The sequence below is a fragment of the Microtus ochrogaster genome, linkage group LG12 (genome assembly GCF_000317375.1).
Source record: "Microtus ochrogaster isolate Prairie Vole_2 linkage group LG12, MicOch1.0, whole genome shotgun sequence".
NCBI lineage: Eukaryota > Metazoa > Chordata > Mammalia > Rodentia > Cricetidae > Microtus > Microtus ochrogaster.
The window spans coordinates 3,767,956-3,779,128 of NC_022036.1; the positions used below are offsets into that span (position 1 = coordinate 3,767,956).

At 37.4% G+C, this 11,173-nt stretch overlaps 1 protein-coding gene across 1 annotated transcript in view; it reads left to right on the top strand.

The window, feature by feature from the left end:
- Positions 1–11,173, top strand: part of Tpk1 (thiamin pyrophosphokinase 1) — a 355,540-nt gene that overhangs the window by 175,087 nt on the left and 169,280 nt on the right. The window contains exon 6 of the mRNA XM_013352468.2: positions 5,602–5,697. Coding sequence (XP_013207922.1) covers positions 5,602–5,697 — 96 coding nt within the window. The remainder of the gene's footprint in view (positions 1–5,601; positions 5,698–11,173) is intronic.

The window sequence follows — 11,173 nt, forward strand, 5'->3', positions numbered from 1 at the left end:
CCTCCCACCTATGTTTTAACCTATCAGAGCCAAGCAGTTTCTTTATTGCTTAACCAATGAAATCAACAGATTGATATATGACACTCCCACATCACCCTTCTTCTTCACATATGATAAAGATAATAGTTGTATGTTTTAATTTTTCAGTACTTAGGATCAAACACTAGGTTTCCTGCATGTTAGGCATGCACTCTGGTAGTGAGCTATTATCCCTCCCCCACCACAGATACTGTACAGCATTCTTTAACAGAGCTGCACACACATGACACATAGAGACCTAAAAAGAGTAGTTGATTGGTAATTTATAATTAAGTTTATGTAACTTTATCTTGCTTTTGTTTATAGGATGAGAGATGCTTGATGAATATGATTATTGTCAACTGAAAAACTAGAACAGAATTCGTAAAGTGGTTTCTCTAACTTCTTAACACCTTGCTTTTCCTCTAGTGTTTGTGTTCTTTAGAATAGTGCATGTGGGTATGTGATTCCACATCTTCAAAAGATTGTTTTTAGGTTAGAAAAAAAGTAAAATAACCTTAACATCAACAGATACTGAAAATTTTGTCATCAGTCCAGATGTTTTTGTTTTAAGTCATTGTAAACTACAATTCATGGAATATAATATCAAAAATCACAATCCAGCTTGAGAAAGAAGCCTATTTATAGAGGGAACTTAATAAAATTGAGTTGCATAAATGTCTACATGTTAAATGATAAGAAATAAATACAGATATATGCAGTGTGAAACTGGATCTACCTGCTGGCTCTTAAAATAGTAATACTTTTTTTGCTTTAAAAAACACTGAATTTTATGTGACTAAGATAAATCAATGAACATGTAGTTTTCACCAAGGAATATCACCTTACACCTATTTAAGGTCATTGTAGTTTTAACTTTGTGTGGTTTTTTTTTTTTTGGTGTGTTTCTAATTAAAATATATGTCTTCTTATTAGGAAACTAATCTTGCAGACCACCAGGTAAAAACTCAAGTCCTTCTAATGCTAAGTTTCATGGCCTCTTCTTCTTCATTTTGTATTGATTGTTGTGAGGGCTTTAATCTTTTCACAAAGAAAATATCCAATCAGTGAAAATGTTCAATACTGCAGTGTTTCTGACTCTGACAAGTTAGTGTTTGTTTAGTGTTATCAGTATCCCCCTGTCTAATATGGATGTACATTTGTGGGTAACTTACATCAGTACCATCTTTTTGTTGCCTCCTACTTCCTCTTTATTAGTATTACTTTTTTTACTAGAGGACTGGGAAACAATGAAGTCAGTGTGTGTGTGTGTGTGTGTGTGTGTGTGTGTGTGTGTGTGTTTGTATTCTTTGAAAATTTCAAACCTTTATACAATGTAGCTTGATCACATTCATCCTCCAGTATCCACTTCCAAATCCATAATCTCCCTGAAAATAACCCCTCCCAACTTCATACTCTTTTTATTTTTTCAATTTTTATTTTTAATGTATTTTGAGTAAAATATAATTGACTCACTTTCCCCTTTCCCTTTACTCCTTCCAACCTATTTCATGTGCCCGTCTCACTCTCAAATTGATAACCTTTTGTTCTTAGATCATTATTGTTACATGTGTGTGCACATGCAACTATATAAATGCAATCTTCTAAGTCCATTTTTTGTTGCTAATGTGTGTGTGACTTTAGGGCTGACCACTTTATATTGAATAATCAATTATAGATCACAACCCTGGGAGAGGGTATTTTTCCTCCTCTCGGTTGTCATTAGTTAACTGTTGTTCTTTGTTTGCAGATTGAACATTTTGAGATTTTTTCTTTCCTTTTCATGTTAGTGTGACTTGATCTCATCATTGTTCAGGTATTCTTTAATTAGACATTTCTCAGAGACACATCTCACGTCAGATTTCCTGATCCTCTGGCTTGCGCAGTCTTTTCATCCCTCTCCCACAATGTTTCTGGAGCCTTCTTTAGTTACGGGAGTTGTGTTGTAGATGCATCCATGGGGACTCCAGTCCCCATGACCTGTTGATCTCTGAATTGTGTCTAGTTGTGAATTTCTGTAATGGTCTCCATTTTCTGTAAAGAGGCACTTCTTTGATAAGGGATGAGGGCCTACAGTACAACTAGAGAGCTGTTTCTAACCTGCAAGAAAAAAAAAATGCCACTATTGCACCTTTCTGTATGTTCATAATGTTGGTCAGTGTTGTGGTTCATAGGCTTCCTGGCTGGAAATCTATTGTTTTCCTTCCTTTGCAGCTTGCATAAGACTTTATGATGCTTTGGAAGCTACACTTCATGAAGGAGACCTCCAAGTTAGATCTAGGTCCAATCATGCAAGTCCTGTGTCCCAAGTTGTGATATCACAATGAAGTCATATTTAGCTGTTCCTGCATTTGGGCTGGAATTCATTTTGCAGACCTCCTCTTTGAATTTGAAAGCTGCTATTGCAGGTAACTGTTTCCACTTCCAGTGACTTCATTGTTAGTCTTTTATTTTATTTTTTTTCTTTTTGTTTTTCGAGACAGGATTTCTCTGTGGCTTTGGAGCCTGTCCTGGAACTAGCTCTGTAGACCAGTCTGGTCTCGAACTCACAGAAATCCGCCTGCCTCTGCCTCCCGAGTGCTGGGATTAAAGGCGTGTGCAACCATCGCCCGACTTTGTTAGTCTTTTATACTCATTAAATTTCCTGGGTGTGATAGCCTTTAAGCATCTTGGGCAAGATTTCTAGAAATTCTAGGTTTCATTATCTTCTGACTGTTCAATGTTAGGAGTCTTTCTTCTCATCTTGACCTGGGACTTTCTGTGGTTCCATTACAAATGAGGAGGTAGAGTTAGGTATCCCAACCTTATTCATTTGGGTCAAGTGACAAGAATTAGATCTTGTTCCCCTTCTCTTTTCTCTCCAAACCCTACCAGACAAGCATATACCTTGTTCTCTCTTGAATTCATAATCTTTTTTTAATTGTCCTCATATTTATACATATGTGTGTATATATGTACATATATATATATATATTCCCAGCTATATAAATATAACCTGTTCCATTTCTGAAATGTTTACTTGTATGTATATGATTTCAGGACTGACCACTCAGTACTGGATAATGGTTTCAGGAAGCTTTTCCATGGGTAAGACTTTCTCCCGTTCTCAGTCTCCCCCTGTTGCCCCTTTTTTTTTGTCTAGGGTTGAGGCCCTTGAGATTTCCTTCTTCTATATGAGCATGTCTAGCGGTGTCACCATTGTTTGGGCCTTGGTAAGGCAACCTTGCTAATGAGATTTCCTGTTTGTAGCTTCTCTGACATTTCTGTGAGACAAGACGCACACGTCACAGCAAACTCCCTACTTCTGTGGCTCTTACGATATTTCCCCCTCCTCTTCTGCAAAGATCCCTGAGATTTACATGCAGGCGTTGTGCTGTAGATGTATCACTTTGAACTAGGCACCGTAGTCTCTTGTTCTCTGTGTTTTCATCAGTTGTGCTCTCTGTAATGGTCTCCATCTGTTGCTAAAGGAAGTTCCTTTGATGTAAGGGGAAAACAACACTTATCTGTTTGTATACGGATAAATATTTAGAGTATAGTTAGAAATTATGGTGGGTATTGAAGTGGTTTGTCTTTAAGATGCATGACTTCACTAGCCCTGGGTAATTCATTCACTGTGTTTCCAACTTTCAGTGATAAAAATACTAATAATAAGTACCATTCCCATTGAGTTGATTCAAGAAATATTACGAGACATTTTGTTTTCAGATGGATATAAACATGTCCCTCTTCATGGCAATAACCAGAATGCTTGTATCCATGCTCTTTCTGAATATTACTGTGTAGCTAAGAGTCATCAGGTCAATTGTGGTCTTCTTTAATCTGTAAGATATTGTAGTGGCGCTAGATTTTATTTTACCGAATTGACATTTTCTCTGTCGCTGTCTGCTAACTGTGTGAGGTTAGCCTGGAAGGTAGACTGGTCCATTACTCATACATTACTGTTTATTTGCCTGTTGAGGTTTCTTTTTTTTTGCATAATTGTTCTATTGTCACTATTTTAAAAAGAAAGACAAATCTCAGTTCTTAAGTGTGGTATGGTTAGCAAGAAGATGCTGCCTCAGCCTACTGCCAATACAAATTTCTATAAACATCTATAAATATCTTACATGTAACATATTTAATATAATATGTTCCTAGATTTCAAAAAAAATAAACATCATTAAAATATTTATTAGATACTTAGTGTGTAGCAGACAGGTGCCATAATGGGAAAGAGTTCAGAAAGAAACATAATTCCTACCGTCAGGGAGTTCTTCATATAATGGTAGTTGGTGACAGCCTTATCAATCACTTTATTAATATCACTAAGTGACTCGCATATGTCTTTCTTTTTAAGACTGTTAGCTTTAGATCAGCCTCTTGTTCATGCCCTTGCTTGGTGATTATAGAAAATTTCAATGTTCTTTTAGGGTCAGGAAATTATGACTTTGATCTTGTAAAGATGACATATGTGTCTTTTAGAGCATCATATATTTCTGAATGGTGAGAAATTAATTTTTTCACTGGTCACTTCATTGTAAGGAAGTCATAAATGAATAACACACAGCTTGAGCTTGACACATTAAAAGAGACCTTGAGGTAAAAGAAGAAGCCTTAAATCTACTGAGATGGTTCTTAGAATAATTTAGGAGTCTGTATGGGTGTTTTTGTATCCTTGAAAACTCTTTGAATGGCAACTCTATACACCGGGTTATGTTAAACTTTCCCTTACTCAGCTGCTTGTCAAGAGTCCAAGAATTGTTTCATTCCTGAATTAAGAAGTATAGAGATCATCCCAGTCTTGTTTTATACACCTTTACTCTGTATGACTTTGGGAAAGAAGATATCTTTTCAGAACCCCAGGTTCTTTATCCATCTGCATTCACAAGGTATGAAGAATTGCACTCTTCAGGCTTTGTCCTCTGAAATAGGCTTCAGTGTCCTGAAGATGACGAGAAGTTATAAAGAAGGCAAAGAAGTTAGAACGTACTGCATAATGTCTCAAGGATAAATCAAGACACATGTGTGCACAAGGGAAGCTCTTTGTGCTGCTGCTCATCTGGGGAAGCAGGACTTTAAAGGAATCTTTTAGGACAGCTAACCAGATTTTACCTAAAGTATAAAATGTAACCTCTAGTTCAATATCAATGTTAGTTTTTCCATTTATGTAACTCAAATGATGAAGTCTGCTTAAAGAAAGTAGAGTTTTTAAAGAAATACTTTTATTTTAATTTAGGTAATTTCACTGTGAATATAATTTATTTTATTAATACAAAGTACTTATGTTAATCTTGAATGTTATCACATCGGTATCTCTGAAGGACTGATTACATGTTTAAATATGTACTTTCCTTAGGGAAAATGATTGATATAATCATCTTATAATTGTAACTTCATTCCTAGTGTGTCCCTTTATGTGAAAGAAAAAAGGTACAAAGATAATGATGCTGATTCTAATGAGGGAGTAGTACTAGCCTTGTAGGATTTATCTAATGATAGCTTATCTTTATTTTTATAGCATGTCCTTACTTTCGAAGCTTGTCCTTTTGATCATGTGCTGAAGTCATAGCTTCTTCTTAACTTTCTCTCTTCAACATGTAGGGCTGTGATCTTATTTCAACGCCTGATCAAGATCATACTGATTTTACCAAGTGTCTTCAAGTGCTCCAAAGGAAGATAGAAGAAAAAGAGTTGCAGGTAAGATGTGTCCCTATCGGAAAGGAAGGTCTGCTAGTCAAGATGCCAAAAACCATGTGTATTTATTTATTTCTGTGATGTTACTTTTGAGTTTTCACCTTTTTTCCCTTGTGTATCACATAAATCTGAACTGAGCTGGATAAACAAATAAGTGTGCATAGATAAGAGACCACAAATATTGATGGCTTAGAACTATAAATAAGTGAACTGGACCACATGGAATCCGAACAGATATTTTTGCCAGCTTAAAGTAATCAACACATCATCATTTCTCACATACTATTGCCAGTTAGAGCTCTGTATGTTTTGTAATATTTCTATTTAAATGTTGTGTCTTGTGTATACAAAACAGATAAGGTCTTGATTTGGCACATGAGCCATCATTGCAAAGTTTATGTAACAAAATTAAAATACTGCTTTTATTGTATTTTAGCTAGAGAAGGCTTTTACTGATTTGCATTTGTGTATTTTTTAATGATTTTCATCTATCACACAAATGTTCAATTAAATTAGTTAGTACACAGCCTACATTTCTTATACTTTCATTACATGTTAAAGTGGTAAGAAATTTGTTTTAGGTCTTTCTTTAAATGAACATCTAGAAAATTACAACTGAAGCATTGAATGATAAATTTTTATTGTTTGGTCTGGCAAGGGCAGTAAGGTAAGCCAATATGTATTATCAGTTGTGTAATTTTACACCAAGGAAACACCCTTGAATATTAGAATGCTTTTGATAGCACAAGTATGAGCAAATGCTTCCTAATCTGCTGTCCTTAGTCTACTGCAGAAAGGAAGCCTGCAAGCATGCCTCAGACAGGTCCTTACTCTGCTTGATTTACATTCACATGCTGTGTGGCTTTGTCTTCACAAGGCTTCCTTGATGGCATTGCTGCCACCAGTACCTTTTACCCTTTGCAGCAGAGAGGGAAAGTTATGAAGAATTTCTCATCCTTTTCCACCATCAGCCAACTTCACTCTCAGAATCTCTCTATTTTACCACCCATGGGTTGGCAAGAGAGGACGAGGGTTCGCTGTCTGCTGTGAAGGATGAGGACTGGGCTTGATCCCCTGGGTTGTTTATTCAGAGTACCCAATATCCATCTGGCAGAGGCATGGTGTGGGAGAAGCAACTCTAATAAGAACTTATTCTTTAGCAATGAGGTCCCTCAGAGATTTATTCCAGCATATATATTCTAAGTTGAGAGAATAAATCTTCTCTATTTGAAGAAAAACCTTGTTAACTGTCATAATTGGCAAGTAGTTCAATGTGCAGACACAACAAAAACAATTCAGTGAACATTGCTGAACTATACTAAATATTTTGTGCTATTTTTCAGCAGTAAATTGCTATAATTTAGTATTTGTTTACTAAAAAAAAAGAAAAGAAAACAGCCAATTGAGAATTAATCTACTTTAAACACATATAGCTGATTTGGGGTTTATTAAGAAAAAATTATAAATCTTTGCAACTGTATCTCTCTCTATTTTTCAAGCACTTCTGTAAAAATTATCAAAAATAGAAATGTAATTATGTGATTCCCATTTTATATAATTAATAGTATCTTTAATACAGTGTTTAGTCATTGTGTTTCAAAAGAAACAATTATATCTCAACTCAACAAGATCCCCATATACAGTAAACTCCCAAACTAAGGTAAAAGAAATGATCTGGAAAAAAACAATAAAAGTATCAAAATAAGCAAATAATAATTGCTATTATTATTATTAAATATTATTATTACATCCAATAAGTGAGGAAGAGGTACCTGCTAAGGACCAGCAAGTGTGCACTCATAGCAATGACTTTGTCTTCCAGCTGTGCTGGTCCTAGGTCTGCTGCTTCTGGGAGGAATGTGTTTGGCTCTGGGATTTTCAGGGAACAGCTTGGACTTCTTGCACTGTGTGCCAAAGGAGTTGCAGCTGAGTAGTGGCATGCATGAACTGCTGTGTGGAGGAAAATGCACTCAAACCTGCCCTAGTGTCCACAGGCTCTAGCATGCTCCGAACCTGCATCTTCAGTCCTATACTTGGTGGATCTTTCTTCCAGCTCCTAAAATCTACTATATTCCCTCCTCTTCTGTCCCCCAGGTAATTCTATGTGTTTGTCTCTTTATTTGAAGTCCTGTTTTGTTTTGTTTTGCTTTGGTTTTCTTGCCTCAACCTTCCTTGACTGATTTGCCAGCCTTTCCTTAGTTGCCATGTAGCTTAGGGTTCACTCCTCCTCATTTCCATATAGCCCATTATTTCTCCTTCAGGGTATGCTGAACACTTTAAAGCATTTTGTTGTTTCTAATTATTTGCACCAAGTTTTTCTTCACATCTTTGCTATCCATCCCAGGAAGCTGGGGTCAGGTGCAGGTGCTAGAGGCTTAATGGTAGTGCGTTGTATAAAGAGACACTCAGAATATTTGGTGAGTTTGATATTTTGTGAACATAAAGAGAAACAGTTCTAGGAAGGCTTATCAGGGGGGCTCTGACAGGCTAATAGGAGCTAAGCAGAAAAGAAGAAAAGCAAGTTTAAAATCCACACTGTACAGCAAGGACAGATGGCTTGGCAAAGGCAGGAAACACCATGTCCATTCTTCAGGGCCCCAGACAGGCCTGAGAATTAAATTAACATGAGTTGGATCAATAGAATAAAAGTGTGTGCGTTTATTTAATAGAGATTTTACATAGCATGAGAATCATTGAAGAGATATGAAATCCCAAAGTAGCACTTAGGAACAGTTACTTAAATAATAGGTTAGACAAAGATTTTCAATGAAATGGATTTTCATACAATATTTTCAGATTAAGGTTTCCCTTCCTCCTCCTCCCAGTTCCTCCTCGCCTCCCTTTTTCCAGATCTACACCATTCTGTCTCTCAGTAAAACATAGGCACCTAAGGAATAATAGTAAAATAAAATAAGGTAAAACACAACAAACAAGCCAAAATATGACAAAACAACCAGACAATAGAAGGAGCCAAAGAAAACGCATAAAAAAAACACATAGGCAGAGAGACACACACATTCACTCACCCAGAAATAACGAAAAGCACAAAACTGATAGTCATAATATATGTGCAAAAGATTTATATGGTTAAAAAATAAATCTGGCAGCATTATGAGACAAAGATGTTACTGAGTTTGTTTTGTCTTTGTCATTTACCTTCCTGACATGGAGCATACCCGTAAGAGTACTTTGTTTCCCCAGTGAGATGCCCCTAGAGAAAACTGTTTCCTTTGCAAGTGGCTATCAATTGGAGATAGCTTCCGGTTAGGAAAGGAGCTGTGTGTCCATTTCTCCTTCAGCTCCAAGGACCTCCGTCTGGACCACACCTATGCAAGCCCTGTGCGTGCTGCTTCAGTCTCTGTGAGTTCATATGAGCTTTGATCCTGTTGATAGGGGCCCTGTTTTCTTAGTGTCCTCCATCCCCTCTGGCTCTTACTCTTTTACTGTCTCCTCTTCCACAGAGCACCCTGCACCCTGAGGGAAGGAATTGATGGAGACATCCCATTTAGGGCTAAGTGTTCCAAGGTCTCTCACTTCTTTCACAATGTTTGGCTTTAGGTTTCATTTGTTCCCATCCTCTATAGGAGCAATCTCTGGTGATGGGTAAGCAAAGCATGGATCTGCTTTCTTGGCAACAGAATGGACAAAGAATATTAATTGTGGGAAAACACCTAAATTATGTGCATAGGCATATTTTATTAGTACCTTATCTACCACCGTGCAAAATTCTTTTATTCTTCTTATCTTTGGGGATGAGCTGTATGTTGCCTCTTCTACACAGGGACCAAGTATGTGTTTTTAAGAAACACTGTGAAGATTTGTCTCTATCTCCATCCATCGCCAGATGAAGGTTCTAGGGTAATATGCAAGATATTCATCAGTATGGCTATAGGATCGGGCCATTTCAGGCTCCCTCTCCTCAGCTGCCCAAGGAACTAGGTGGAGACATCTCCATGGACACCTCTAGAGTCAAGTCTCTTGCCAACGCTAAACTGGCTCCCTTAATTAAGATATATACTTCCCTGTTCCCATATCCACCCTTCCTCCATCCCAACCATCCCATTTCCCCAAGCTCTCTCCATCCCCCTTCTCACTTTTCTCTCCCCATCTCCCCTTACCCCCATCCTACCCCCACCCCCAAGTTCCCAATTTTTGCCCAGCAATCTTGTCTACTTCCAACATCCAGGAGGATGACTATATGTTATTCTTTGGGTTCACCTTCTTACTTAGCTTCTCTAGGATCACAAATTATAGGCTCAATGTCCTTTACTTATGGCTAGAAACCAATTATGAGTGAGTACATCCCATGTTCCTCTTTTTGGGTCCGGGTTACCTCACTCAGGATAGTGTTTTCTATTTCCATCCATTTGCATGCAAAATTCAAGATGTCATTGTTTTTTACGTAGCACTCTAATATGTATATATTCCACCCTTTCTTTATCCATTCTTCCATTGAAGGGCATCTAGGTTGTTTCCAGGTTCTGGCTATTACAAATAATGCTGCTATGCACATAGTTGAACAGATGCTTTTGTCATATGATAGGGCATCTCTTGGGTATATTCCCAGGAGTGGTAACTTCTTGTACACTCACACCTCTGTGTTTCCCATGGTGAAGACTTGTTGAAGTAGCTGTTATCCGGGCTGAAAAGCACAGTGATGGTAGTCTGTCCACAGCTGTGCTTATACTGTCTGTACTTGTAGCCAAGGACAGTCTGAAAATATAAGCTAATAATTGCAGGAATCAGTAGTTCATGGGTTTCTACATGTTGCACATTTGTGGATGAAACAGTGCTTTATCCATTCTTCTCTGGAAATACAGATTAATCCCTCTGTCTGGGGTTTCCATGTTGTGTTTGCTTCTTTCTCTTTAGTCATTCTTTTGTTATTTTGAGTCTTAGGTTGGTGCACACAGGATCACAGTTCTCGTTGAGTAATCCTATCTGTCGTCACATGCCTTATCACAATGGCTCCATCATTCTCTTCCCTTGTCTCATCACATAGCATATTATTTCACACCGCTATAAGAAGAAAAAGTGTTGGTTTGAGGCAGAAACCACATTCACATAACCTTCCCTCCAGCATATTGCTGTGGTTGTCCTATTTCATTTTTGGTTACTATTATATTACCATGTATTAAATTTGAGGAAATACAGTTTCTATGGATTTCTATTGGATTTTTTTAAAAAGTGGAAGTATATCATGGATTGTTTTGATTTGATGAAATAGCAGGAGGTGAACATTAGAAAGGAAAATAATACAATATTCTCCGCATCTATTCTTCTATCTCAGCATGAGGTCATGACAATGTTTAAAATTTTCTTCCTCCGGGCTGGAGAGATGGCTCAGTGGTTAAGAGCACTGTCTGCTCTTCCAGAGGTCCTGAGTTCAATTCCCAGCAACCACATGGTGGTTCACAACCATCTGTAATGAGATCTAGCGCCCTCCTCTGGCGGGTGGGCATACGTGGAGGCAGAATGT